Source organism: Acomys minous (assembly GCF_964271855.1).
Source record: "Acomys minous genome assembly, chromosome: 10".
NCBI classification, from domain to species: domain Eukaryota; kingdom Metazoa; phylum Chordata; class Mammalia; order Rodentia; family Muridae; genus Acomys; species Acomys minous.
The window spans coordinates 63,671,444-63,699,384 of NC_140491.1; the positions used below are offsets into that span (position 1 = coordinate 63,671,444).

Below are 27,941 nucleotides of genomic sequence, written 5' to 3' on the forward strand. Positions count from 1 at the left end.
TCCTGTTGACAGCGGAAACGGGAAGTTAGAGGAGTGTGCAGTTGTGACCGGCGTGTGCAGTAATGCCGGTTCCACAGCTCCTGGTGCTTTTCGGCAGCCAGACTGGCACAGCCCAGGACGAAGCAGAGAGACTGGGACGCCATGCCCGGCGCCGGCGGCTAGATTGCTGTGTGCAGGCGCTGGACTCTTATCCGGTGGTGAGGCTCGGGCGCTCTGCGGAGACCCTCCACAGGACCATCCGGAGGAGGATGTTTTGAATGCGGCCCTTTGGCCCCAGGCGGATTTAGGGGAAAAAGAGGCTTGGCATGAGGCCTCAGCCTGAGAAAGAGAAGGCCTGGTAGCCATGGGGAATAATTCTTCAAACACTTTACTCTGGTACCCTAGGTGAATTGGGGTGGGGGGATGCGGATACAGGGAGGGGACAGAGGCCTTACACCTACTTGTGTCTTGTCCTTGAGGCGAATCTCATTAGGGAGCCCCTGGTGATATTTGTTTGTGCGACCACAGGCCAAGGAGACCCTCCTGACAACATGAAGGTAAGGCTGGCCTGATGTGTTCCCTCACCCCATTTTCATTGCTGAGAGAGTCCCAAGGTGCAGAGGAAATGGCTTCCCTTCAAAGCATGTGTCTATGAGAGGTGGCTTTGAGGTATAGTCTTTGAGTAGCTCTGGGGAGAGAAATAGCTCTTAATAATCTTGATCTCCACATTTAGTCGCTTTGTTTGTCACCCAGACCTGCATAGGCATTTGGTCTGAGTCGTGTGTTGACGTTCAAGCTTTGTAACATTGAGAAAACATTCCTTAATCCTCTTTTTTCCCCCCTTTTTCTTTTTTTAGTTTTTCGAGACAGGGTTTCTCTATGAAGCTGTGGCTGTCCTGAACTCACTTTGTAGACCAGGCTGGCCTCAAACTCACAGAGACCTGCCTCCTCAAGTGCTGGGATTAAAGGCGTGTGTCACCATGCCACCCCCACCCTCCTAACCCCCCAACCCCGCTCTCTATTTTTTTAAAGCACATATATTCCTGGCACCATATGGGACACAGCCACATTTCTCCTTCATGGAGCTCACTGGTTAAAAAAAAAAGAAAAGAAAAAGAAAACAGGTTTAGTGGTCAATTACCAGAAAATATCCAATGCTCACGAAAGTGCCAGATGTTCTGGAAGTAAAGGGAGTCATGGAATCAGACACAACTTTTTGGAAGGAAGGAGCACACCTTTAATTCCAACATGTGGGAGGCAGAGGCAGGTGGACACAGTGACATATGTGTGTTTAAGATGAAAGCTATAGAAACTGTGGAAGTGACACAGTGACACTGGCAGTGTAGCAAGACTGCCACCTGTGTAAAGGTGGCAGGAATAATGCTAGAGAACACCCCACCACAAACAAGGTGTGCCCCAGTGGTGCGAGCAGGGTGGTGACACAAGGCAGAATAAAGTAGGCACATTCCAGAAAGGCCAAAAAGATAGAGTCAGCAGGATGTATAATCTAAAGGTGAGGGACAGATTCACAACAGAGGAAACAAGGTTCACAGCAGTTCCACCTGTGGAACAGGAGGACCACGCGCAGGTGCCAGGAGGCACGCAGAGGACCTGCAGGTAGCTGTGTAGTACCAGGAAGGCCCTGGCGTGAGTCACTGTTGAAGCAGCCAAATCAAATTGTGAGAAACCAAAGCCCCGATCCACCAGGACCGCCATCTGACATAGTCAGGGTCAGACGGGAGAAGTTCTCCGTTCCCAAGGCCGATGGGAAGATGGGAAACTTAAGAGGTGTCCCTAGGAGCAGTGGTGATTGTCAAGGAAAACAGTCTGTGTGGGGTGAGCTCTGTAATTGCCAGCACTAGACAAGGTGAAGTAGTACTTTTAATCCCAGCACTTTGTGAGTTCGAGGCCAGCCTGGTCTACAAAGCCAGTCCAGGACAGCCAAGGCTACACAGAGAAACCCTGTCTCAAAAAAAACAAAACAAAACAAAAACCTAAAACAAAACAAACAGACCCAGTGCCTGAAAGCACATGTAGGGACATGGCTCCTCAGTCTGTCTGTTGGACAGGAAGGCCTTGGCTCTTTGCCTTGGTCCTCTTTCCAATACATTGGAATTATACCCCCTGCTGGTGAAACCCTCTGTGTGACAGGCATGTCCTGGAGCTTTTCCATCGGCTCCTTAGGTCACACACACACATAAGAATATGAATGAATGAATGTGTCTCCTGGAACAAGACTCTAGCGAAAGACAAAGACAAAAAACAGAACTCAAAATGCAGAATAGATTCCTGGCTGACAGAGGTGGGGAGGCAGGAAAAGATCTTCAAAGTGTTGGAAGACATAACTGAGACGTTCTCCAAAGACTGTAACAAAGGACAAATTGGAAAGTGGAGGAAAACAAATAACAACTTACAGATCGTGCAGGAGTGATGGAAAGAAAGGTGTAGGCAGGATACTAAGGACAGTGACAATATCACAGCAGGCCGTGGTGGCGCACACCTTCAATCCCAGCAGAAGCAGGGGGATCGCTGTGAGTTCAAGGCCAGCCTGGTCTACAAAGTGAGTCCAGGACAGCCAAGGCTACACAGAGAAACCCTGTCTCGAAAACCAAAACAAACAAACAAACAAGAAACTGTCACATGAGGCTGCAGAGATAGCTCAGAGGTTAAGAGCACTGCTCTTCCAGAGGTCCTGAGTTCAATTCCCAGCAACCACATGGTGCTCACAACCATCTATGAGATCTGGTGCCCTCTTCTAGCAGGCAGGTACACATGTAGGCAGAACATTGTATACATAATAAATCTTAAACAAACAGACAAACCTACCGGGCATGGTGGTGCACACCTTTAATTCCAGCACTCAGGAGGCAGAGGCAGGTGGATCGATGGGAGTTCAAGCCCAGCCTGGTCTACAGAGAGAGTCCAAGACAGCCAAGGCTACACAGAGAAACTCTTGTCTCGGAAAAAACAAAAAACAACACCACCACCACCCCAAAAAAACCACCTGTCACATAATACACAAGACTGCAGCCTGAGGGCTGGAGAAATGGCTCACTGACAGCTCTTCCACAGGTCCTGAGTTCAATTCCCAACAACCACGTAGTGGCTCACAACCATCTATAACATGATCTGAGGCCCTCTTCTGGGCACTGTATGCATAATAATAAATAAATAAATCTTTTAAAAAAAAGAAAGAAAGACAGACAGACTGCAGCCTGAGACAGTGTGCTTGCAAAGAGGCACCCCCAGAGTGTGGGTTTAGCTATTGGGGCAGGACAGAGAACAAACAGTAGTCACCAAATTGGAAAAGGTCAGTATAAACCCAGAGTTTAAGGGCATGAATCTGAGTTGACACCTTCAGAGAGTCAGGGAACAGCCCATCTCCTTTTTTCACCCAGAGGACTTCAGTCAGAACTTCTGTCTGGCGCATCCCTTCTGGTGGGTGGGTGGCTGGTCCACCACTGTACTACTAGTAAGGAAGCAATTGGTGGGTAGTAAGTGGATTCCTCCTTTAGACTGGAACAGGAAGAATAGTGTGCTGAGTGTACTCAAGAGGGTAACTAGATTCCGCCTGTAGCACAGGGCGTTGAGCTACAGGTCGGCATTTATGAGAAGTACTTACGCGGGTAGGGTGAGTTTTCTCTGTGTACAGGTTCCTGGGCCCTAACACTATCTGCTCCATGCTGGAGCCGCAGACAGACAGAAAACCCTCCTGAAACGGGGTTCTAACACAGTGTCCTTATGACTACAGAACTTCTGGAAGTTCATATTTCGGAAGAGCCTGCTGTCCACCTCGCTCTGTCAAATGGATTTTGCTGTCCTGGGCCTCGGGGACTCCTCATACGCCAAGTGAGTTGGGGGTGGACTTGCTAGCCAGATAGAGACAGTCCTAAAGATCAAGCAAGAAATGAGACAGGCAACGGAGCCCCAGATACCCACCCACTATAGACCATGTGGCTCTGCACTGTTGGGTGACCAACCTTCTCCACAGATACTTCCTAGTGGGCACCCAGCTCTGTGTAAGGACTCAGCACAGAGGAGGCCACTGTTGGGGAAGGAGCAGGGTACCAGGGTACCCCCCATGGGATTCAGGGCATGATAAGGCTCAGATCACCAGCGTTGCATTAAAATGTGTGATGAAGGTCAGTAGCACCCAGTCTGTCCCTGGTCCCCACTAGGTTCCTACATACTGTGAAGTATTGGAAACTTGAAAAAGAACACTGAGGTGAGCAGCTGTGCCCCCAACCAAGCAGTGCTGTTAGCATCGTTCATGTTGGGGATGATAATGAGGGATTTCTGCTCAAAGGTGCAACTAGCTGTCCAATACCTAAGACAATAGCACTTTGAACTTTCTGTCATAGAGGTTAGTGTCACCCATCATTGAGGGCCACTCCAGCACCCTAAGAAGTTGTGTGCATGGCAGGGCTCTTCTCTTTCTTTCTTTCTTTCTTTCTTTTTTTTTCTTTCTGTTCTTTCTTTCTTTCTTTTTCTTTTCTTTTCCTTTTTCTTTTCTTTCTTTTTAAAAGATTTATTTATTATGGGCCTGGAGAGATGGCCAGAGGTTAAGCGCACTGACTGCTATTCCGGAGCTCCTGAGTTCAATTCCCAGCAACCACATGGTGGCTCACGACAGTCTATAATGGTGCCCTCTACTGGCCTGCAGGTGTACATGCAGACAGAACATTGTATACATAATAATAAATAAATAAATAAATCTTTTTAAAAATTGTTATTTATTATTATGTATATAGTGCTCTGCCTGCATGTACACGTGCAGGCCAGAAGAGGGCATTAGATCTCACTGTAGATGGTTGTGAGTCACCATGTGGTCACTGGGAATTGAACTCAGGACCTGTGGAAGAGCAGTCAGTGCTCTTAACCTCCAAGCCATCTCTACAGCCCAATGGCAGGGTTCTTACTTACTTCAGATAACAAGAATAGAAGATGGAAGCTGGGCATGGTGGGTCACTCGCCTGCAACCCCGGCACTCAGGAGCGGGACCCTCTCCCACTAAACCAAAAGGAATAGAAAATAGGAAGGTGGGGGGGTGTGGCCTTGCTCTACTGGAGGTTTGGCTCACTGCTAGTGTGTGGATGCACAGAGGAGGTGAGAGGGAATCCGACTGTGGTTGTGGTTCCCAAAAAGGTCAAGCTGGTGCAGGGACAGGTGAGTCTTTACAGACCAAAGAAAGAAATCCTCGTACAGAAAACATGGTTATCTGCCCCTCACCCCCACCTTCACCCCATCAACAACCACAGTCTTGGTCACTTCAGAGATATGGGTGATAAATAAAATGAGACTGGCCTCCACATGACACCTTCCTGAGATCGGGGACCTGCCGTTTGTGGTTCTAGCTGTTGCTCCAGTCTCTCATCCCCTGCATGCTGAAGCCCCGCCCTCTCCTAGAATGTTCCAGTGTGCACCACTGAGGCAGTCACCCTTGAGGGAAGCCCTTTACTGCCCTACTTTGCACAGGAGGTCGGTTAAGCTACCACTCCTCGCTATTGGTTACCTCAGACCCTAGGTCTGCCTTGCTGCCTCCACAGGTTCAACTTTGTGGCCAAGAAGCTACATCGCCGGCTGCTGCAGCTCGGGGGCAATGCCCTCCTGCCCCCATGTCTGGGTGATGACCAGCATGAGCTGGGGTAAGTGTCGGTACCAGTGTCCCACTGTGGCCCCTCACCGTGGCTCTGGCCAGCAGAAGCCAATGCTTGTGCTGTCCCTTAGGCCTGATGCCGCCATTGACCCCTGGTTGGGAAATCTTTGGGAGAAGATAAGGGGTCTGTACCCAGCACCCCTCGACCTTCCTGAGATCCCTCCTGGAGTTTCGTAAGTCTGAACCTTGGCCGTATGAATACCAAAGGACTTCAAGCCAGTTAACTCCCCTCGCCCTACCCCGCCCCCGGTACGGTTGAGTGGCCCCTACACAACTGATATTTCCATTTTCCACAGCTTGCCTTCCAAGTACATCTTCCAGTTTCTTCAGGAGGCCCCTAGCATAGGAGCTGAGGAGCTGAACATAGCCAGCTCAGCCCCTCAGAGACCCCCATCAGAGTTACAGCCCTTCATGGCACCCGTGGTCACCAACCAGAGGGTCACTGGCTCCCAGCATTTCCAGGATGTTCGGCTGATTGAGTTTGACATTACAGACTCGAGCATCAGGTAAGGGTCCAAAGCCCTCAGGCCGTAAGGCAGGGTGCCCGAGTGCTCCTAAGAAGCTGATGTGATCAGGGAAAAGGCAGGCAGTAGGTGGGATTCAGAAGGGTCTGCCAAAGCCAAGGACTAGGCGGCCCAGCAGCTCGGAGATCCCTGCCAACAGCCCCTGTGAGTATTCACTTTTTCATCCTCGGTCTCTTTAGTCTCTTCATCCTCCCGCAAAGTCCCTCCCCTTCAGCTCCTGTATTTGTCCCATACCATTCCCACATCTCTGGTGACTTTTCCATACAGTTTTGCTGCGGGCGATGTCGTATTAATTCTACCCTCTAACTCAGAGGCCCACACCCAGCAGTTCTGCCAAGTGCTGTGCCTGGACCCCAATCAGTATTTCATGCTTAAGCCACGGGAGCCAGGTGAGTATGGGAGATGTGCCACCTCTGAGTCTAAGGCACCAGGCACCACCTGATGTCCCTGACCACTCAACCTCCATGCCATTCCTGCAGGTGTCCCTTACCCACCAGGGCTGCCTCAGCCCTGCACTGTGTGGCATCTAGTGTCACAGTACTTGGACATTGCCAGCGTACCCCGCCGTTCCTTCTTTGAGCTCTTGGCTTGTCTCTCCCCACATGCGCTGGAGCGGGAGAAGCTGCTAGAATTCAGCTCTGCCAGAGGTCAGGAAGAGCTCTGGGAGTACTGTAATCGGCCCCGCAGGACCATCGTGGAGGTGGGCTAGTGAGCAGGCAGGTGGGATGGGCCCTGGGCAGTGTGTGCACACACCACTGCCATGCTAAGACTCCCTTTTCCCAGGTGCTGTGTGACTTTCCACACACGGCAGCTGCCATCCCTCCCGACTACCTTTTGGACCTAATCCCTCGGATCCGCCCGCGGGCCTTCTCCATTGCTTCCTCTCTGCTGGTGAGGAACTCTTTGAGTAAGGCTGAGGACTGGTGTGGGGAAGCTGGGACCGGGCAGGGTGTTACCCACAGGGGCAGCCTTATGAACAGGGACTGCCTGGGTGGGGTTAGTAGCAGGCAGGAGTGGTTTAGCAGGGCAGGGCCCTCAACTCTTGTCCCCTAGGCTCATCCCGGGAGGCTACAGATCCTTGTGGCTGTGGTAGAGTACCAGACTCGCCTCAAGGAGCCCCGCCGTGGCCTCTGCTCCTCTTGGCTCGCATCCCTGAATCCTGGGCAAGGTAATCCGTATTTCTGGGGATGGGAGAGACTGTAGCCTCTAGCTCCTGTCTTTCCCTGTTCCTTCTGCCGCAGGAGCTCAAACCCCAGCCAACGCCTCAGCCTTGTCTTTTGATCTCCTTTATGCATCTCCGTCTTGCAGCAGGACCTGTCCGGGTGCCTCTGTGGGTACGGCCTGGGAGCTTCAGGTTCCCGGAAACACCAGACACACCCGTTATCATGGTGGGGCCTGGAACTGGTGTGGCCCCCTTCCGAGCTGCCATTCAAGAGCGAGTGGCCCATGGCCAAACTGGTGAGTACAGGATTCCCAGGGCAGTGTGACCACTAAGACTGGTCTGGCTGAGTCCCTGCATCCAGATGGGGGCCACCCTATGTACCCCAGGAAACTTGTTGTTCTTTGGCTGCCGCCTGCGGGACCAGGACTTCTACTGGGAGACTGAGTGGCGGGAACTGGAGAAGAAGGGCTGCCTGACCCTGGTGACAGCCTTCTCCCGGGAGCAGGTGAGTGTGCTCAGGGGAGAGGGGCAGGAGTCAGGATGGCTGATGCTCAGCCTCTGCCGCCCGCAGGAGCAGAAGATATATGTGCAACACCGGCTCCGAGAGCTGGGGCCGCTTGTCTGGGAGCTGCTGGATCGCCGTGCTGCCTACTTCTACCTCGCAGGGTGAGCCGACTTGGGATTGCAGAGGAGTGGACCACGCTGCAGGGTTGGGAGTTGGGTTTGGGCCCCAGGGTCACTGAGCTTTCCGAGGCCTGCCTCTCCCCCCTGCACCCCCCAGCAATGCTAAGGACATGCCTGCGGACGTCGCGGAAGCCCTGAAGTCCATTCTTCAAGAAGAAGGACAACTCTCCAACACAGACGCAGACGCCTACCTTGCTAGGCTCCAGCAGACACTGCGCTTCCAGACTGAGACCTGGGCCTGAGGAGCCACTTGCCAGCTCACACCACACTAACAGCTCCACTGGAGAGCGTCCTGGGGTCTAGAGGGCCCATTATCACCCCCATCCTTCTCTGCTCCCAGAACACTTGTTAGTTGGTTCCAGGTGGCCACTCTGTGCATACAGGCAAACTCGGTGGAACCCAGCGGCTCACACTGAGCCCCAACCCCAGTGTAGCCTGCGTTCTTGCTTTCCTCTCAGTCCCCTTCATTCTGCCCCAGATCCACGTTATGGTCCATAGCACCAGGGGCCTGCTAAACACTCCGAGGGTGTGGAGCCCGGGGAGGGGGGGGGCACTGCACTGCCCCTCTGGCCTCATGCTCTTTGCATTCGTCCTGAGCCCTGTGGGGCGAGTCTCCTGAGCAGTGAGAATGGGCAACTCAATCACTTTGCCTTCGGTAAAACTTTACATCTTCAGTAAACTGCATGGGGAGCTGCCACCTTGTGCTTTCCTGCTTCTCTTAGATCTGAGGGTGGCGATATCTGCGTCTGCTGGTGGTGGCCAAAGACCCGTGCAGGACATGAGTGCAGCCTTTGTACATAGGTGCTTGTCAGGTACCTGTGCCTGAGTCACACTGCACTGCCCTGGATGTCAGATACGTAAGTGCCTGGCTGTGTCCTCTTTGTACTTAGAGAATAGGTCCTGATTCTGTCCTTTAACAACTGAGCCAAGCTAGTCCCCTCCTGAATGTCACACAGCCGAGCCAGCTCATGCTCTTCTCTGGTGGCCAAACAGGGCTCAGGGAACTATTGGGAAGTCCCAGCCAATTGCTGGAACACACTAACTTTTTTTCCTTCCCAAAGAGCTAGAGAGATGGCTCGGCAGTTAAGAGCACTGACTGCTCTTCCAGAGGTCCTGAGTTCAACTCACAGCAACCACATGGTGGCTCACAACCATCTATAATGTGATCTGGTGCATACTGTATACATAATAAATAAATCTTTAAAAAAAAAAGCTGGAAGAATGAGCAGGTGGAGGGGATGTGACATAAGGTGGCCCGCCCATGGGCGGGGCCTCAGCCTGGAAAAAGAGACCCAGTTGGAGGAGTCAGACAGGTCTGGAGAGCAGCTGGGAGCTGAGAAACCTGTTTTGTCCGTCAACCGCTGGAGCAGGGAGCAGACCTGGCCACCACCACTCTTAGGCCTAAGAAACCAGGAGCTGCCAACATTGCAGGGACCCAAGTGCAGTTTACTTCCAGTGGGGCCAGCAAACTAAAAGCTGTATCTGGAGGCCAGCACTCCAGTGAGTGGGTGGAGGCCAAGCTCTGCCTGGCTTCTGAGGGCCACACTAATCTCAGACCAGCGACAGCCCCTGCTGTCACCCTGGAGTCAAAATCTGCCCATCCTGACTCGTGTTCTGGCGGCTCTACCCTGGGGCTTAATGACAACAGCTCTGCGCCCACTAGTTCACCCTGTGATGCTCTGTGCCCTGAGCTCCTGGACCCACTGTGCCAGCTACCAGCAGATGAAGAGGATAATCCCAGGGCCTCTCAGGGTGCCGGAACTCCAGGTGGTGAGCTGGAACTGGGGGCCAGAGACCCAACCCGCGCCTGGGCCCTATCCACTGTGGAGGAGCAGGAAGAAGGTGAGGAGCAAAGAGAGGAGGAGGAGGAGGAGGAGGAGGAATGCCCCATCTGCACTGAGCCTTACGGGCCCGGTGAGCATTACCTGGCCCTGCTGAACTGTGGCCACAACCTGTGTGTGGGCTGCCTGCACCAGTTGTTAGGCATGACCCCAAGAGCTGACCCGGGCCGTGTGTGCTGTCCACTGTGTCGTCAGAAGACGCCCATGCTAGAGTGGGAGATCTGTCAGCTGCAGGAGGAATTGCTTCAAGCTGATGGACCTCAGCGCCCAGTGCCCACTGCGCCTGCCACACCCCTGCGCCCTGGCCCTGGGCCCTGGGGGTCCTTAGAGCACCGCTACCGGCTGCGCTTCCTGGCGGGGCCCGTGGGAGGACGGAGTTGTCTCCCCTTCCTGCCTTGCCCCCCCAGCCTAGGTATCTGGCTGTGGACACTGCGGGAACGGGGCCCCTGTGCCCGCCGCCTGTCCCTGCTGAGCCTGCTGGCACTTGAACTGCTGGGGCTGGTACTCATCTTTATGCCACTCATGTTACTAGGGGTGCTCCTGATGCTCCTGGACCGCTCCAGCCACTAAGCAGCCCCGGGGGTGTTGGCCAAGCTCTAAAGTTCATGCACCGATTCTGGTAATCAGCAAAGACTTGTTATCACCAACACCAAGACCAGATCTGCCCAGCCAGAAGGCTTACACTCCCCTGCGGCCCAGACACTGCCTAAAGTCAAGGACACTAAGCCAAGGACAGCGTCTGAAGGAGACTGTGGCCCAGCAGGAGGGACTGTGAACAGAACCCCATGTGCTCCCCGTGGACAGGCACTTTACTGGCCACAGGCAGAGGCGGGGCCATACCGCCAGCTCCTGTGTCCAGCTGGTAAGGGTGTCCACAAATGTGAACAGAGATCTGGCAGTGATTGTAGGAAAAGGATAGGGCTACAGGGACTCTCACCTGTTCCAGACAGAAGTTGTTGGGGTTCCCTGAAGGCCACAGGAGCTAGCAAGTGAGGCCTGCACTGCAGAGACCCTGCTTTCAAAAGCTCCTCACCCAGCCTAAGGTACCCTTGCCAGACAGGGTAGACCAGGGCAGCTGGGTTTTGTCCTACAAGGGCCAAGGGCCAATCTAGACCTTGAACCCTACAAAGGCCCAAGGTTCAGCTGTGTCCTTAATTGACCATGCAGTTCATGTCACTGGGCCAGGAGCCCTCACTTGGGAGATGCAGACAAATGTAAGCCCACCTCATGGCTTATTGGCGACACAATGAGAGGTGGGGTGTTTCAGACTGAGCGCTACACCCAGTACAAGAAAGGCTCTCAATAAACAGCTGTTAATGACACTGTCTTTACCACAGCCATCCTCGTTACCCGTGTCTGCCATCCAGGCAGCTCTCCTCACAACCCTTCAGTGATACCCGTTCCAGTCCCAGGCAGAACAGTGCCATACAAGAGACTGCTGGGTCCTTGTCCCTGCCATCTTAGCTAGCTGTGAGCCTCTGCTCACGCCGTCCAAAGGCCATTTCCACACACCCTTGGCCAGAAGAAAGGTCCTTTGGGGGGGGCACAGGATCACACTGGGTAACCCATGCTTGACCTCACAATCCTCCTGCCTCAGCTTCCAGAGTGCTGGGACTACCAGTGAGCACCACCACACACAGTTGAAGGTTCCGTCTGCCTAGCTAGGCCACATCCCCATGGGCCACATATTAGCAGTCCTCTTTAACATTATGTTCATAGCCAGTCCCAGGCCCGAGCAGCACCCTTGGCCCAGCTTGGCCTTCAACAAGCAGAGCAGGCCAACCTTGAGTGGAGCTGGGTCGCCTTCTAGAAGCTCCAGTTAGACCCTGTTTGGACTACAGCCCTGGGAGCCTGCCCTGGGCCCAGCACAGCCCACAGGAGTAACCTTCAGTCAGTGAACAAGTGCAAACTTTGGCAAAGAGTTTTAATGGCAAAGTTGGCTGTAGCGACAATGCCACACGGGGTAGGGCCAGAAGCCACGGTGGGCAAGAAAGGGTCAGCGGGCAACAGGACAGGGCCAGTTCCCTGAAGAAGCGGCGAGCAAGGGCCGGCAGGCAGCAGTGGGCAGGTGGATACTACATAATGGAACAGGCAGACAGTGGGTTCCGAACATGGCAAGTGCATGCAGCCCCACAGTACTGCCGGAAGGTCTGGTAGCAGCTGCCTTCGGATTCACCCCCCCACTGGCCACCGGATGGGGCCGTCAGGGCTTCAGGTGGCAGGCGGCTCAGGATGGACGTGTTGACAGCCAGCGCAGCCAGGCCATAGTCAGTGAAGAGCACAGTCTCACGGTGGCAGGTGGGACAGGAGATGAACTTGTACTTAGGGCAAGACTCGTATAGAATCTGCAGGCACTGCTCACACACTGAGTGCAGGCAAGACAGCACGCGGGGCCTCCGCTGAGTGACGTTGTACGTGTGCCCACAGGTGGGGCACTCCAGGGGCTCACCTGCTACCACCGGCCCAGATGATGAAGATGCAGAGGCTGTTGGGCCGGGCCGAATCACATATTGATTTACAATGACCTCATCCACTGGTGCCCCCCGGGGGAAGCCCAACTCAGAACTGCCCTTGCGGGGCCGCCTTGGCAAGGGTGGAGTGTGGGGTGCTCCTTCCAAGGTAGGCATGTCCCCCCCACATGCCTGGTTGACAATGATCTCTGTGTCTGAGGGCCAAGCACGCTTGGGTGCCAGAGTGGGAGTTGGCCTGGGTGCAGGTGGGAAGCAGGGGGTGGCCGCCTGGAGCTCAGGGAACTTTTCAGGGTGGACAATCTTCATGGCCTCCATTTTGAGGATGACATGGGGGCCTTTCAGGCAGGACATGAGGAGGCCCGGCCATCCGCTGCCCACCTCGGGCCCAGGGTCAGCTGGCATCCGGCTCTCTACAGTCAGACCGGACGTTGGCACAGGTGGGGGTGTTGGGTGGGGCCGTGGGGGAAGAGAGGGGGCTGCATCCTGGTCCTGCCAGGCCTGGTGAGGACCCCGGTTACTCCGCGGACTGCAAGGGGCAGCCGGTGACAGCTTGGAGGACAGCCCCCCTCCCAGTGGCCACAATGGCTTATCTGGTTCAGTCCGAAGAGGGGGAGGGAGAGGAGGGGGAGGGGGAAGCAGGCGGGGACAAGGGGGTATGGGAGGCTGTCTTGGGCTGTGAGGCTCACCCAGAGGCTCACCCAGGGTCTCTGTCTGCTGAGGCTGGCAAGGGGGCGTGGAGGGGCCTCCTCCTGTAGCAGAGGTCAGCAGTCCCTGGGCCGGGACATCTGGGCAGGCAGGGGCTAGGTGGGCCCCATGGCTCCAGGACAGGGCGCCCAGGGAAGGCAGCTAGCCTGATCCCTGGCTGCCGGAGGACCTGGGCTGCAGGCTCCGCGGCAACAGCAATGGAGAGGCCTGCACCAGGCCCGAGCTGCGGGTGAGAGATAGCGTGAGGGCAGCACTGGGAGGGGGGGGCCACCTCACTCTCGCCCTTGCCCCCACCCCGGCACAAAGGACAGGGTGCCCGACCTCTGACCCTGACCTCATCCGTGGGCTCCAAGTCTCCACGGAACATGCAACCCCCTCCCCAGTATACTCTCCGAGGCCGGACTCACTGTCCGGAGGACTGACCCTATGAGAAAGGGAAGGAGCGATGTCTCTGACCCCCCCCGCCCCTCCCCCCCGCCCCCCCATCCCCGCTCACCTGCCCCAGCCTGGCGTTCCCTGGCTGCGCCGCCGCCGCAGCAGAGGTTGTCTCAAAGGCAGGCCCGGATGCGGCGCTCGCACCTTGGCTCTCCGGCTCCAGCGGCTCCGGTAGCTCCCGCGGCTCCAGCGGCGACCTGGGGCGATGGCGGGAGCAGGCGGCACCCAGGGGCGCGAGCGCTGGTGCTGGACGCAAGGTTCGGCGCGGCGGCGGCGACAGCGGCGACGACGGCGGCGGCGGCAGGTGCGTGCGGAGCGTGGCGCGTTCTGCGGCGGAGGCGCGGGGACCGCAGTGCGCGCGGCGCCCGCCCGCGCCCGCAGCGCCACCCCCCGTCTGGGGACCCGCGCGGGGTCCACAGGGCGGGGCCAGTCTCCCTGCCGCCCCTCGATCCACGCCGGGCCTGGCGTCTGCTCTCAGTGTCGACCTCGGGGCTAGCTACAGGCGGGTCAGAATCCCCGTGTCGCCAGCTTTCCCTCCCCTCTTTGCTGACCCCACGAGGGGCCAAACCCTTAGCCAAATTTTGTAAGGGAAACCCTCAGATTTTACCCTCTCACATTTTGAGCCTCACAATGCCCTCGCAGGGGTCCTAGCGGCCCACCTGTGTCTCGGCTACCTTTCAAGCTCTGAAAGGGCAGGGTCCTTTCCCTCCAAACCCCGACACACCCCCTGTGTGAACGCCCGGAGTTTTCCAACTCATTGACGTAGCCACACTGTACCAGGATTCGTCAACTCAAAGAGAACGATGTGTGATAACAAAAACGATAAGAGTTTAACCAGATAGCAGAAGAGTGGACAGAGAAAGCTGGGGCAGTCACGAGGAGGCTCGGAGGCTTTACTGACCAGAGGTGGAGACTTGGAAATACCTGGACAGGCTAGCACGCCATGTGTAGGGTGGGGGCCCCCTGAGCACACTCACCTGCCAAGGGTGGGGTAGCCCAATCTTGTATCTCATCGGGTCAGCACGTGCTTCTATGTTTCACAGCTATGTAGTAAACTGACCGCACCCAGCAGAGGCCCCATTCCTTTCCCGTCTTCCTCCTCCTACCTAGTCCTCTTCTACCTGGCCTACACCCTTGCCTCAGGGAAGCCCTCCGTGAGGAAAAGGCAAAGGATGCGCTGATGACCAGGATGTTTAAATGTTCAGAATGCCATCCTCTACCCTCTCGTGGCCACGATACCTGTGACCAACACCGAGTACTATGCCTGACCCTGGACAGTCCACATTTTCTTCAGGCCAGAATGGAACCAAAGCTGGGCCAGACTTTACAATTCTGTGGAACCAAGGGCCCACATCGCGGCTCCTTCAGCAAGACCAGGTGAGAGAAGGGGTCAGATACGATACGAGGGGCTGTAGAGGGGAGGCGTTTTGGGGATCATGGCATGATGCTGGGGTAACTCAGGTAGCTGTGGCCAGAGGAAGGAATGAGCCCACCCTTCCGGGAAGGGCTCGCTTACCCACCCACTCAGCCACCTACGGCCCCACCCTCTGCCCAGAGTCCCGCCCCGTGAAATGAAGCCACGCCCCGTGGGAGAAAAGGTCCCCCCGCCCCCCACCTCCCGCCTCCGTGCCGTTCTGAGCTGAGCGACGCCAGCCAAGGATCCTTCCAAACCGGGGTTTTAGGAAACCCTGGAGCGCGGAGGCTTCTGGGGAATTAAGTTTCCACTGGGCTCCTCGGCCGGTTTTACGCATGCTCGCGGCTAGGGGCGGAGTCTACAGGGGCAATGGGCAAGATTAAAGGTGCTCATGTAGTGAGCTCTGTTTTCCATCTCTTAACCAGGTTTCCCCCAGACTCACTCCCTTCCTTCTACTTACTAAATTGCTAGCACTGTTGTCTCAACCTGTCTGGCTAGCTCAGGCTACTCAGTCACCCTGGCTTGCAGGCTTGTCCTACTTGGTTTTTCCTTTCCAGAATGGAGTCTGAGCCTGTCCCACTGTAGTGTAGACCCAGGGAGGCCCACCGGTTGGCTAGTAAGCTTGCAACCATTGTCTCATCCCTAGCCTCACCGTCCCGTGCCCACTATGGGCAAGGAGGTGAAGCTACAGAAGGAGAAGGGTGCCAGGACCAAGGATGGGTGCTAACAACAGAAAACTTTGGGGCACTTTCACTCCAACTCGCCAACACAGGAAAATGCAGTTTCAGAAACGAGCTGAAAATGCCATTTGTGTCTGAAGTCCAAGTCACTAACAGTAAGATAAGTAAAGTTGTGTCAAACTTTTTTTTTTTTTTAGTATTAGAAAAGTGGACAGTTGCTGGGCAGGTGGTGGCGCATGCCTTTAATCCCAGCACTCAGGAGACAGAGTGGATCTCTGTGAGTTCGAAAGGGAATCCATGACAGCCAGGGCTACACAGAGAAACCCTGTCTCAAAAAAAAAAAAAAGCAGGTGGGTGGTGGTGGCACATGCCTTTAATCCCAGCACTCAGGAGGCAGAGGCAGGTGGATCGCTGTGAGTTTGAGGCCAGCCTGGTCTACAAATCGAGTCCAGGACAGCCAAGGCTACACAGAGAAACCCTGTCTCAAAAAATGAACCAAAAAAAATTTTTAAAAAGGTCCTGCACATTCAAACATCCCAGTATCCACTGGGTATGGGCGGTAGGTGGCAAGAAGGAACTCTGAACAGTGGCTGTAGATATGTGAGCAATGGCTGGGTAACCCAGCCCATCTGAAGGCCCCAGAATCTGAAGGCCTGCCTCCACTTCCTTTCTGGGGCCATGACCCTACTGAGGTAGGGCATGCTCAGATGCATCCTGATTGAGTCACCCCAGATTGGCAAATGCCCCTTAAGAGCCCAAATCTTGGCCTCACCCATCTGGGAATGAGGGGTGACTGGCTGCCCTGCTGTATGCTCTAGTTGTTCCGGCCTTTTGGGATCTTGGGAACCCCATCTTTGAGCTCCACCCCCAAGGCCCCACCCCTCTCTAGGAGGGAAAAGGCACTTGCTGGTAGCTCTCCTCACAAGCACTAGGACCTGGAGCTGGTTGACTGGGAGACGTACTGCTGCTGCCTGCTGCAGGTGAGTGACTGTCCAGAGACTGGACAGCCCCTGCTCTCCCTTGGACCAGCTCATCAGTGGCTCTTAGCCTTTCGTCCCGTTCTCAGCTGCATCCTGGAGCATTTCTTGGTGGAGGGTGGCGACTGGGTACACACAAGTTTTGCACACATTCTAATGTGTCCACATCTGTACATAGATGCCTCAGGGATATGGCTCTCCACAGGGCAGACTCCTAAATGGGTGTCTTCTTGGGCTACAGGCTTTCAGGCAGCTTCTCTTCCCTGGAATCCATATATGTGTCTCTGTTCACCCCTGCAGCCTGGGCCATGGACCCCCATGAGATGGTTGTGAAGAATCCATATGCCCACATCAGCATCCCTCGGGCTCAACTGCGCTCTGACCTGGGGCAGCAGTTAGAGGAGGTTCCGGCTTCGTCCTCCTCCTCCTCCTCTGAGATTCAGCCTCTGCCTTCAGGAACCTGTAACCCAGAGCCAGCGGGCCTCTTGCAAACTACAGTAGCCCCCGAGCCCAAAGGTATCAAGGGCGTCAAGGGTACTGCTTCTGAGCAGAGCCTCCAGACCCGGCAGTCACCCTGCAATCCTTATGGCAGTGGGCAACGTCCATCAGGACTGACCTATGCTGGCCTGCCGCCTGTGGGGCGCGGCGATGACATTGCCCACCACTGCTGCTGCTGCCCTTGCTGCTCCTGCTGCCACTGTCCTCGGTTCTGCCGTTGTCACAGCTGCTGTTGTGTTGTCTCCTAGCCTGACTTTCCACCCTCCGGGGCTGTGGGGCTCGGGCCTCTGCTCAATGCCAAAGTGGTACTGGACATCAGGGGCAGCCACTGTCATGGGCATCAGCCACTTCCTGTCCTGGACAGGGGAGCCTGTCCACCAGGAAGGTTCATCTGGAACTCTCTGGAATAGGGTTCCAGCCGCTAGCCATGTTGGCAGCAACAGGGACACCCTTCACTTCTTGCAAGACTTTGGCAATAAAGCTGGGTGAGCAGTGTGCCAGTGAGTCCTTTTTTTTTTTTTTTTTAATTATTTTTTTATTTTTTACCAGGGCCCGTTTGAGAGAGGGTCCCAGTCAGGACAAATACAATCTCCCCAACAGGCTCCCAGACTCTGTGGGATCTTCCAGAGACTGGAAAGCCATTGCCTTGTGACATCCATAATTTAGATGCTTTGTAGGTCTCAGTCTGCCCAGGGGCTTGTAGGTGGTAATGTGTCCAGGGCCCTGTACTCCCTAGGGCTAAAGCCGAGATAGTATACAAGGCTAGCCTGGAGTCATGAGGCAGGAGGGTGCCCTGCGTGCCACTGTGGGGGGCTCCAGGATAACACCCTGGGGGGAGGATCAGATTGGAAGCCTGCTGGTGGGTGGGGCTGGTGTTAGAGGTTTCAGGGAGTTGGAGCTTGGGATGCAGAGCCCAGAACCCAGCCCTGCCCAACGTGAGTCACCTCTCAGCCTCAGCCAGGTTTGCTTCTGGCTTCCCACAAACTGTAATTCCCACCGTGTAGAGTTCTGCAGAATGATTTCAAGCACTAGGCCTTGAAGTCAAGGCAGGGAAGGGCCGAGGGGGAGTGCTTGTCTGTCCAAGCAATGAAAGATGCCTGTCAGGGGGGACCACGTATGAGATGCCAAGGGAGGGAGTGTGCAAGGAGTTCAGCTCTGGCAGCCTGGTGTTTCCGGGGCGGGGCAGAGCCATGGCACCACGTGAGGGAGGAGGAAGAGCTGGCCTTACAAGCCGAACAAGTCCTCCTGAAGTTGGCCCTCCCCTGATGCAGAGACAGGTCATACAAGAGGGCAGGCTAAATGTGCGGTGTGTCAGGGTCTCCAGGTTTGGGCAGATAGATCATTGCCCCGACTCTCCTTTCTGAGCTCTTTGTCCCCTGTGCCAGTGAAGGCGGCCATGCACAGGAACCCGTTTGACCAGTCTTAAAGGCAGCTGGTCTGCCAAGGGCTAAAAGAGTGGGTAAAAGTGAGTAAGGAGGATTGGTCTGCAGCCCTGTGTGCAGTCCTAGGGCCCTGCCAGCCTATCCCAACACGACTGGGTCTTCCTAGTTCTCTGCCGTCTCTAGTCCTTATCATGGGGAACACTGACCTCACTTCCCTGCACTGCCTCCCCAGACTGTTTATAGCAAAGGCTGAAGGTCAGATGGGCTGTCAACTCGAGGTGCTTCCAATGGGGCTGGGGGAGTGCTTTGGGGGTTTTTTCGTTGTGTCTGAGTTCCACTTCAGGGCCAATGGGCTGGCTACTGCCTGTGGCATCACAGGATAGACCCAGTCTAGGGAGAGAGGAAGGTGATGTTGAGAAGTGCCACAAATTATCATGAATATGCACCCTACTCTGGAGCCAGGTCAGGGTGGGAGCAGGCTCCCCGAAGGGTGGCCATCACTCAGGCCAAAGCAGGAAGATACTGCGGTGGGCGGTGGGGGGTGGGGAGGAGCGGATTGGACGGGTGAGGGCTCAAGCCTAGGAGAAGAGTACAAGAACAGGGTGGAGGGGACAGAAACACTGGGGACATCTAGGGTGTACAAAGCCAGGTCTCTAAGAGTTACAGGGGGGGGGGAGTGGTCTGGGCTGCATCCGGTTCTATGCAGGGGGCTGGCTCACCTTATCTCCTGCCCAGTGGGTGGTGCATCAGATCCAGTTGCAGGCCTTTGTAGCTGAAAGGGGAGCCCACTCTCACTTGATGCAGCCACCACCTGCCTCCTGCCGTCTTGCCTGTGTGGCCAGTAATGCGAGCCCAAGGAGGGAGCCATGAGGTGTCCAGGGTCCCCCCCTCCCCCCCTCCTACAATCCTCTAGCTGGGAATAGCTTTCTGGTGGAGTGGATGCAGGTAAGAAGCCTGGGGTTCAGGGAGGCTAGGGAGGGGCAGTGGGGCAAGCAGGAGGGGCCATGGAAAGGTTTCATCAGTGGGATAGGGTGCCATTCCAGCAATGGCCACAGAAACAAGAGATATGCCCAGAGTTGGTGATAGCCTCCAGATGTGCAGGCATCTACGGTCCCACAGCCCTGGCTTCTGTCTTCTGGGAAGGCATTCTCAAGGCCAGCATGGGTGAAACTGTCACATAGGCAGGCAGAGGTGAACTGTAGCTTGTGCTTTTGCCCTGTTGGCTCCCTCGTACTTTCCCTAGGATGCTGCAGCCTGAAGGCCTCCGAGGCTTGGAGGAGGGGGCAGCCCCAACAGCCCCACGGAACGACTGCATCATCTGTTACTCAGCCTACGATCTCTCCACACACTTGCCTCGCCGCCTCTACTGTGGCCACACCTTCTGCCAGGCGTGCGTGCGGCGGCTGGACACTCCAGCCCACGACCAACACTGGATCCCCTGCCCACAGTGCCGTCAAAGTACCCCTGTGCCCCGCGGAGGGGTGACCATGTTGGACCTGGACCTGGCTGCCTTCTTGGCAGTCAAAGCTGAACGGGAACCAACGAGAACAGAACCCAGGTCCTCTGTCCCCCTCAAAGTCAGCACTGCCATCACTCAGCAGCCGGCTGCACTCTACCCGACCTTGGGCCCCCAGCCCCACTTTCCTCAGCCTGGACGCTGCTGCTGGGGCTGGGGGAGACTGTGCTGGTATCCCCCTGGGAGCCCTGAAGTCTAAGTTCTGGCTATCCCCACCCCCACCCCCCAACAAAGGAAACTGCTTAGTAGTTTGCCTGCCTTGGGGCCAATGAGCATACACAGCGGAGACGGAACACCCCTGCTAGCCGCGTATCCGTCTTATCGTCTTACATGACCCAACATAGTGCTGTCACCCTGACCAGAAACATTTCAGGCCATAGCTTAAGGTCAGAGTCAATGGCCACGGTGCCACAAGACTCCACAGTAGGCTGGTGACCTCCCATTATGCTGGTCTTGGTTCCCATACCCCAAACTAGCCTGGTTTTGTTTGGCTAGCCAGCGTCCGGTTGGCTGACTGGCTATGTCACTTGCAAACCCAGGACTCAGCTCAGAGAATGGCTCCCTCCTAAGAGTCTGTGAGGGGGTGAGTGCAGGGGCCTGGACAGGGCCACGCTACGGTTGTACATGAGTACCTGGTGTCAGAGCAGGTCGTCCTCTCTGTAAACAAGCAGAGGTGTGGGCCAGGAAGGAGGGCAAGTGGCCTCCTTTATCACCCGAGCCTCACATCCTGTCATTCAGCAAGGGTGACCGAGGTCTTCTCCTTGTGAGCCACACCCTGTCCTGGGTGGGTCGGCTGCAGCCCAAAGCTACCTCTTTGACAGGCGCTAAAGAAGGGTGTCACAAGAGGGCTAGCTCTGACAGGGGGTCCTGCCTGAGGTCTCACAGCTCAGTATCTTATCTCAAGACTCTCGGCTTCTTTCTGCCACCGGTGGCCATAATGCAGACCTTTCTGGAGGCGCTAGAGGTTATAAATTACTGACAACTCCAGGCCGAACAAAGCCTCTGTCCCGCTAGGAAAGAGCTGTATTCAGAAGCCCCTGGGAGGGGCCTCCTGGGCAGTGGATGTAGGATGGGAGGAAAGAGAATTTGCTGAATAGACTGTGAGAAGGCTTCTTTCCTGGGCAAAGTCCCTCAAAGCAGCCAGGGACAGGGCTGGTCAGTGAGCAGAGAAAGGGCCCCTGGGGAAACAGCCTGCAAGGGAGGGCCCAGTCCCCATCCCAGGGGCTGGAAGGGGCCTGATCCACAAAACGGGACACTGCACATGCACATGGGGACAGGACAGGGGAATCCACTGGGAATCGATGTTGAGGCGAGTCAGGCAATGAGCTCTGCCCTCCTCCTTCCATCCTCTTTGCTGATAGAGACTCCATGTCCTGGACCCCCTGCTCGCCTCCACAGAAAGCCCTACTGGATCCGGCCCCACCCCGTACACTCAGATTTGAATCTGCTGACCTCAGAGCCTGATGCATCCCCAAGCCACCTGAGGAAACCCATCTTCCACACCCACCTGGTGCAAAGGGCTTCCCCTCTTGCCTCCGTCAGGTGCAGGGATGACCAAGATAAAGTTTGCAGAGTTCAGAGGAACACAGGAGGAGGAGGAGGAGGAGAACAACTTTCTCACGGGGTCCCTAAGCCGCCCCAGCCAGAATGACAGCATCACCTGCCTGGGTGGTGGAAACTGTCCATTAAATCTATCAGATGCCTACTGGTGGCTGCAGTCTCTAGCTCTGTTATACTGGCCAGATGTGGCCCATCTCTGGAAGAAGTCCCACCCTAAGAGAGTCGGGCTAGGGGCTCAGAAGTCCTAGCCCTACGATGACAAGGGTCTGAGGAAGGCCTTGGGACCAGGCAGGGTCTCCCTTTGGGGGCCCCAGCTCCTGGGTAAACATTAATGGGGCGCCACACACAGCAGGTCATGTGCGCACCCAGCAGATCTTTGACCCGCAGCTGTTCCTGCTGTGCCTCCTCCTCGCTGGTACCCCCTCACCACGCATGCAGGTAGGAGCTCCTGGGACCAGAGCTCAGTGACCACCAGGTCCAGGCTTTGGGCGCCATTTAGAACCTAGGGACAGGCTGGAGGGATGGGGCACAAAGTACCCCTGGGCCTGAGCCCAAGCTCTAGGGAAGGGGCCAGCGTAGAGTTAAGATTGAAAGAGTACTAGACCCAGAGGCCCATGGGCCAGAGCTGTCAGGAAGGCCCTGATGTGGATAGGGGGCTCCCAAGCCCTGCTCCTAAGTCGGGGGTGGGTGGGTGGGGCTCTTATCAAGTGAAGATGTCACTTGTTTGGTATCAAATACCAAAGTCTAAGCTGGGGCCATCTGCAGTGTCCTTAGTGACACTTCATAGGAGAAATCCCAGGGTTCTCTATCTACTTACTGCCAGCGCTCCAGAACCCTGTGCCCTCAGGCAGCTGCCAACCTTTCTTCCAGCTAAGACCAGTGAGGGAGCTGGGGAGCCAGTGGCCCTTCTCACCTGGCCCCCGAAACTAGCCTGGGCTCACCTGACAACTGCCTGAGGTCACTGTAGCCATCCATCTGTGGTCAGAGGGAAGGAGAGCTACCAAGACCTGCAAGGTGGGGGCTGCCGCTCAAGTTTCAGGTCGGGGGCCTAACTTTAGCCTTGCTTGGTGGGATAGAGGCTGAAATAGGAGGAACGACCAGTTCTTACCTGCCTTGCCCTCAGCAAATCTAGGACTGGGCCTGGATCTTTTCTCTCCTCGAAATCCATGCCGAATTCCCTCGCTGGTGGCCAGGCCCCCAACCCTACTCTGGCTGCGATTGACCTGGCGGACCGGAGTCTGAAAAATGCAGGTATCAGGTGGCCCAAGGCTCCTACCTCTTGCCAGCTGCACTGGGCACAGCGAGGTGTCTCTCTCTAGCTTTTCTCTGGAAGAGTGGAGGGCTTTCCTCACACCTCTGGCCTGAGCCAGACTCACTGAAACCCTTCCTGTCTCTGTACCTCACCCATGGCTCCTTGTGCCCCGAGCCCCTTTCACCTCTTGCTTCTCCTCCTTTGGGGGGAGGGGTTCTACAAATAGCCCTACTTGACCTTTGCAGGGACCTCCGGTTCTGTCCCAGGCTCGGAGGAGGAAGGCACAGACCCCTGGGCCTTCCCTCACCTGAAGAACACTGGCCTACAGAAAGGTAGGATTCAGGATGATGAGACAGCATGCAGGCAGGCCGCTCCTGGCTTCCCGTTTTCCAGCAGAGTAGTCTGGGACCTAACAGGACACACCTCATAGAGACCCCACATTGCTCTGCGTGAGAAAACCCCACTTCCAGCCTCTTGTCCTCTCCTCACTCCCTGGTGATGGCTCCAATTCTGGGACTCCCCGCTTCAAGGTTACGGGCTTAGCCATATGGCAAAGGAGCAAGGGAGGACAGAGGAGGGTACACAGACTATGCCCCGGGGAACGAACGCAAGGGGACACATGGGATCCTGCCCAAAGGGACAGAAGGGAGATCTGTACTCTGCCTGTGAGGCGACAGGAAATGTGGTCCCTGTTCTCAGGGAGCAAAGTGGAGGCAGAGTGCTGCTGCTGGGCAGTGGCTAGCTGGTTAAAAATAGTCCTATCCGGTGTCCCTAGAGGTCAGCATGGCCAACAGGCTCCGCCGGGTGGTCATCGGCTTCCTCAAGGCATGTGGACTTCTGGGAAGCCTCTACTTTTTCATCTGTTCCCTGGACATCCTCAGCTCGGCCTTCCAGCTGCTAGGCAGTGAGTGACAGGTGGGGGGTGGGGTGGGAAGTCAACATTTTACAGCCTCGTTGCATCTCTCTCTCTCTCTCTCTCTCTCTCTCTCTCTCTCTCTCTCTCTGTGTGTGTGTGTGTGTGTGTGTGTGTGTGTGTGTGTGTGTAAATAGGCAAAATGGCTGGAGACATTTTCAAGGACAATGTGGTGCTGTCCAACCCTGTGGCTGGCTTGGTCATTGGCGTGCTGGTCACAGTTCTTGTACAGAGCTCCAGTACATCGTCCTCTATTGTGGTCAGCATGGTGGCCTCTAAGTGTGAGTGCACCTCTGGGTCCCAGGGTAGAGGTGGGTGGCTTGGTGAACAGGCAGTGCTGACAATGGCACCCCTACAGTGCTAACCGTCCAGGGATCCGTGCCTATCATCATGGGCGTCAACGTGGGCACTTCCATCACCAGCACCCTGGTCTCCATGGCGCAGTCAGGGGACCGGGATGAGTTCCAGAGGTGAGTGAGAGCTGAAGGGCCAGGCTGGGTCTGCGCTGGCCTCAGTGGAGGCTGCTCAGACAGACAGCCTGGCCCGTGTGATGACCGCAGGGCCTTCAGCGGCTCGGCTGTTCATGGCATCTTCAACTGGCTGACAGTGTTGGTATTGCTGCCGCTGGAGAGTGCCACAGCAGCATTAGAGAGGCTGAGTGAGCTGGCCCTGGGTGCTGCTAGCCTGCAGCCAGGGGGGCAGGCCCCTGACATCCTCAAGGCACTGACGCAACCTTTCACACACCTCATCATCCAGGTGAGGACAGATGTGCCGTAGGAAGGAAGGTACCTGCGCTGGGCGAGGAGGCGGCAGAAGCCCTCTCCTAGATGGGACAGAAGAGGGTCTAGGCTGGTCACAGGCTGGGGTCTAGGGGTGCCAGACACATACTCATACCTCTTCTGTCTGCCAGCTGGATAGCAGCCTGATTGCCAGCAACAACGCCACGAACAGCAGCCTGATTAAGCAATGGTGCGGCACCAGGGGGGAGCCGGTGAGGTGCCTCTGACTCTATCTCTCATTTGACCTCTGACCCGCTGAATCATCCCAGCCACTTGATCTTGAGCCTTCTGACCTCTCTTTGGCCTGCTGTGAGCCTGGCCTGAGTCCTCCCTATCCCTCGACCCCAGGGGAGCAGAGAGGATTGCGGCACCTCCAACCCCTGCACAGAGAGAAACAGCACAGCATCTCCAGAGGAGAACAAGCTGCCCTGTGAGTACCTCCACCTACCATGCTAGGTGCCCTGACTTCCTCCTCCTCCTCCTCCTTCTCATCATCGTCATCATCGTCACCCTGCCCTGCCCTGCCCTGCCGCAGGCCACCACCTGTTTGTGGGCTCAGAACTCACAGACCTGGCTGTGGGCTTCATGCTGCTGGCTGGCTCTCTGCTGGGACTCTGTGCCTGCCTGGTCCTCCTGGTGAAGCTACTCAACTCTGTGCTGCAGGGCCGTGTTGCACAGGCTGTGAGAACCATCATCAACGCAGGTAGGTGTGAGGAGGGCCTGGGCTTGGGCCTGGGCTAGAGGACAAGGCCCGGATTTAAGAATCATTCAAAAGGCGGGTTTGGGCTTGGTGGTGCATGCCTTTCATCCCAGCACTAGGGAGGCAGAGGCAGGTGGATCTCTGTGAGTTCAAGGCCAGCCTGGTCTACACAGTGAGTCCAGGACAGCCAAGGCTACACAGATAAACCTTGACTCAAAAAAAAAATAAATAAAATAAAAATGAAAGAATGACTCAACACCCCCACCGTACACACTTGCAGATTTTCCTTTCCCCTTCGGCTGGCTCAGCGGCTATTTGGCCATCCTCGTTGGTGCAGGCCTAACTTTCTTGCTTCAGAGCAGTAGTGTGTTCACAGCAGCCATTGTGCCCCTCATGGGTAAGCCGAAGTCGGCAGGAGGGCTTGGGGTCGGGACAGCTGGGCTGTGGCCTCCTGGTGACCTTTCTTTCCTTCAGGGGTTGGGGTGATCAACCTGGAGCGGGCCTACCCCCTCTTCGTGGGTTCCAACATCGGCACCACCACCACAGCCCTGCTGGCTGCTCTGGCCAGCCCTGCAGACATGTTGCTCATCGCTGTCCAGGTACCTACCCTCAGCCATGCCCCTGCTGCCAGCACAGCACAGGCTGGCGACATCCCCAGCGCCCCTTGGCCTCCCCAGACTCCACCCGCAAGCCTGCAGCACCACCTCACAGACCCAAGCGGACAGTGCAGCCACCTCACAGCCCTCGCCTCAGTTCGTCCTTTCCAGGACTGCTTTCCCAGAATGACCTGTGGTCATCTTGTGCCCTTTGTCCTTCTATCATTGGCAGCATCTCCAGATTGCCCCCAAGGACCACTGTCCCTCTGGCCCCTCCATCCTGGACTCTTCACTGAGTCCCCCTGGGCATCCAGGGGTGGTCCTCTGGTCCACACTTCCAACGTGACTGTTCCCAAATTCCTGTTCTTCCACGTACCAAGATCACTAGCTAAAGAGTGTCTTGTCTTCCCAGACTCCATCCTGGGGCTGCCCAACTGTGCCAGCTTAGTCAGGCCACCCGAGCTGAGACCTGATTCTGCCTCTAAATGGTCTCTCCCTCTAACCCCAAACAGCCCAGCTCTGTGCCTCACTCTTAGCCCTATTCGAGCTCCGGCTTTCTAAATCACCTTAGTCTTTGGTCCACTGCCCTGACCCTAGCTTCCCTCTGCCTGAGATGGGATCAGGGTCTGAAATCTTGGGTTGCACTGGCTGCTCTTCCTAGGAAGGAAATGAGTCTAGCTCCCCCTGCATCCCGCCTGCCTCTGCCACTTTGCCTCTGCACCGTCTGTGTTGCTTAGATCCTCCTGACCCTGTACCACCCTCTCCCGGCCCTCTGGATGGTGCTCCTTCACTCAAGGCCATGTGTAGTGTTCCCTGCCCACCTCCCATAGTCTCTGAGACCAGCAGGCATGTGCTACCCCACACAGATGCTGGCGTAGGCCCTTAGCGCCTAGAATGTGGGGGAGGGGCACGTGCTGTCCTAAGTGGTCTGTGTGAACCAATCCACCCACTTTCGAGTTGAACAAAGTAGGGAAAGGCCTGGTTTCTAAGGAGCCCGGGTGGCCCGTGTCATCTGATCCAAGCTCCTCACCCCTTCCTGCCCTTCCCACCCACCAGGTTGCCCTCATTCACTTCTTTTTCAACCTGGCTGGCATCCTGCTGTGGTACATGGTGCCTGTCCTGAGACTGCCCATTCCACTGGCCAAGCGCTTTGGGGAGCTGACCGCCCAGTACCGCTGGGTGGCCATCGTCTACCTGCTCTTCACCTTTCTGCTGCTGCCCCTGGCAGCCTTCGGACTCTCCCTGGCGGGGGGCCTGGTGCTGGCCGCAGTGGGGGGTCCTCTGGTAGGACTGGCGCTCCTTGTCATTCTGGTTAACGTCCTGCAAAGGCACCAGCCATCTTGGCTGCCACGCTGTCTTCGGTCCTGGACCTGGCTGCCACTCTGGTTCCATTCTCTGGAGCCCTGGGACTGGCTGGTGACTGGCTGTTGCCCCTGCAGGGCCTGCAGCAACTCCCATGAGACCAACAAAGTGGCTCACTGCTATGAGAACCCACAGGTCCTAGCTTCCCAGCAGTTGTGAAAAGTAGGAGCCATAGCCCATCAACCCAGCTCCATTAGCTTCAGGGCAGTGGAGCCTGGCGAGACTGCCTGCCGGTCTTCCCAGGGCTCCACGTGGACCTCCTAGTCTCTTGCATCATCTTCTTTGAAAATAAACGAGGCTATTACTGAGGAGTGTTGACTTTCTCTCTCAAATTGGGTTGTCTGAGTGGAGAACAAGTGGCGCTATGCTGCCCCTAGCGGCAGTCTCGGGATTAGGGTCTTACACCCACCCCCACCCCGTGGCCAGTGCTTGTTTATTTCTGCGGTGGCTGGTCACAACCGGTTTACCGGAGGCCTTCAGGGTGAGCGCAGCCTAGGAAGACTGGTTGGGCAGGGCAGAGAGACGCCCCCCAACGATGGGTGGAAGTGAGCTACAATAGAGAATATGACTTTTACAGGGTTGTACAAGAGGCTGAGTTTTCGTCCTGCCGGCAAGCTCCGTCAAGCACGGTCTCCCCAGCCGCCAGGGGGCACCCTTCCTCCCAACCTCCGCCACCTTGTTGCCCAGACTTGTCCAGAAAGCCTGCTAGGACTTGCCCAACTAGGTGAAAGGAGATGAGGCCTAAACACCATTTTCTTCACCTGGGTGTTTAAGGACAGACCTGGGAAGAGGATGGGGCCCTGGTTGGGGCTCTCGCCCTTTCCTCCTCTCCTCCTGCGGGACATTTCTGGTTTT

At 56.1% G+C, this 27,941-nt stretch overlaps 5 protein-coding genes across 15 annotated transcripts; 4 read left to right on the forward strand and 1 right to left on the reverse strand.

Annotated features, from left to right (window-relative positions):
• The first annotated feature begins 8 nt into the window (after positions 1 to 8).
• Positions 9 to 8,702, forward strand: NDOR1 (NADPH dependent diflavin oxidoreductase 1). Of its 4 annotated transcripts, none has more exons than XM_084797370.1 (14): positions 9 to 197; positions 459 to 536; positions 3,731 to 3,828; positions 5,526 to 5,624; positions 5,707 to 5,808; positions 5,932 to 6,141; positions 6,427 to 6,548; positions 6,639 to 6,859; positions 6,943 to 7,050; positions 7,213 to 7,327; positions 7,468 to 7,617; positions 7,708 to 7,826; positions 7,893 to 7,987; positions 8,103 to 8,702. In XM_084797370.1, the coding sequence occupies exons 1-14, from the start codon at positions 63 to 65 to the stop codon at positions 8,245 to 8,247; spliced, it is 1,797 nt and encodes a 598-aa protein (XP_084653496.1). In that variant the 5' UTR covers positions 9 to 62; the 3' UTR covers positions 8,248 to 8,702. The 4 variants fall into 4 exon arrangements, 3 of the variants coding, with proteins under 3 accessions (XP_084653496.1, XP_084653497.1, XP_084653495.1); XM_084797371.1 differs by having other exon boundaries at positions 7,471 to 7,617; XR_014782268.1 differs by lacking the exon at positions 8,103 to 8,702 and having other exon boundaries at positions 7,746 to 7,826.
• Positions 8,703 to 11,753: 3,051 nt separating this feature from the next.
• On the reverse strand, positions 11,754 to 14,575 carry RNF208 (ring finger protein 208). Of its 2 annotated transcripts, XM_084797372.1 has the most exons (3): positions 14,435 to 14,575; positions 13,519 to 13,953; positions 11,754 to 13,245 (listed from the first exon to the last, which is right to left on the reverse strand). In XM_084797372.1, the coding sequence occupies exon 3, from the start codon at positions 12,717 to 12,719 to the stop codon at positions 11,922 to 11,924; it is 798 nt and encodes a 265-aa protein (XP_084653498.1). In that variant the 5' UTR covers positions 12,720 to 13,245; positions 13,519 to 13,953; positions 14,435 to 14,575; the 3' UTR covers positions 11,754 to 11,921. The 2 variants fall into 2 exon arrangements, with proteins under 2 accessions (XP_084653498.1, XP_084653499.1); XM_084797373.1 differs by lacking the exons at positions 13,519 to 13,953; positions 14,435 to 14,575 and adding an exon at positions 13,357 to 13,423.
• Positions 14,576 to 15,536: 961 nt separating this feature from the next.
• CYSRT1 (cysteine rich tail 1) lies at positions 15,537 to 17,521 on the forward strand. Its single transcript, XM_084797381.1, has 2 exons — positions 15,537 to 16,531; positions 16,829 to 17,521. Exon 2 carries the CDS (start codon positions 16,837 to 16,839, stop codon positions 17,272 to 17,274), a length of 438 nt encoding a protein of 145 aa, XP_084653507.1. The 5' UTR covers positions 15,537 to 16,531; positions 16,829 to 16,836; the 3' UTR covers positions 17,275 to 17,521.
• A 137-nt stretch (positions 17,522 to 17,658) lies between these two features.
• RNF224 (ring finger protein 224) lies at positions 17,659 to 21,805 on the forward strand. Of its 4 annotated transcripts, none has more exons than XM_084797375.1 (2): positions 17,659 to 18,686; positions 19,213 to 21,805. In XM_084797375.1, the coding sequence occupies exon 2, from the start codon at positions 19,653 to 19,655 to the stop codon at positions 20,121 to 20,123; it is 471 nt and encodes a 156-aa protein (XP_084653501.1). In that variant the 5' UTR covers positions 17,659 to 18,686; positions 19,213 to 19,652; the 3' UTR covers positions 20,124 to 21,805. The 4 variants fall into 4 exon arrangements, with proteins under 4 accessions (XP_084653501.1, XP_084653502.1, XP_084653504.1 ...); XM_084797376.1 differs by having other exon boundaries at positions 17,659 to 18,303; positions 19,144 to 21,805; XM_084797378.1 differs by having other exon boundaries at positions 17,659 to 18,303.
• A 29-nt stretch (positions 21,806 to 21,834) lies between these two features.
• SLC34A3 (solute carrier family 34 member 3) lies at positions 21,835 to 27,397 on the forward strand. 4 transcript variants are annotated; one of them, XM_084797365.1, is made up of 13 exons: positions 21,835 to 21,922; positions 22,608 to 22,735; positions 22,982 to 23,068; positions 23,512 to 23,640; positions 23,787 to 23,930; positions 24,008 to 24,119; positions 24,210 to 24,405; positions 24,560 to 24,640; positions 24,777 to 24,858; positions 24,964 to 25,131; positions 25,409 to 25,525; positions 25,603 to 25,727; positions 26,781 to 27,397. In XM_084797365.1, exons 1-13 carry the CDS (start codon positions 21,840 to 21,842, stop codon positions 27,243 to 27,245), a joined length of 1,917 nt encoding a protein of 638 aa, XP_084653491.1. In that variant the 5' UTR covers positions 21,835 to 21,839; the 3' UTR covers positions 27,246 to 27,397. The 4 variants fall into 4 exon arrangements, with proteins under 4 accessions (XP_084653491.1, XP_084653492.1, XP_084653493.1 ...); XM_084797366.1 differs by having other exon boundaries at positions 21,904 to 21,922; positions 22,617 to 22,735; XM_084797367.1 differs by lacking the exon at positions 21,835 to 21,922 and adding an exon at positions 22,390 to 22,498.
• Positions 27,398 to 27,941: the final 544 nt, after the last annotated feature.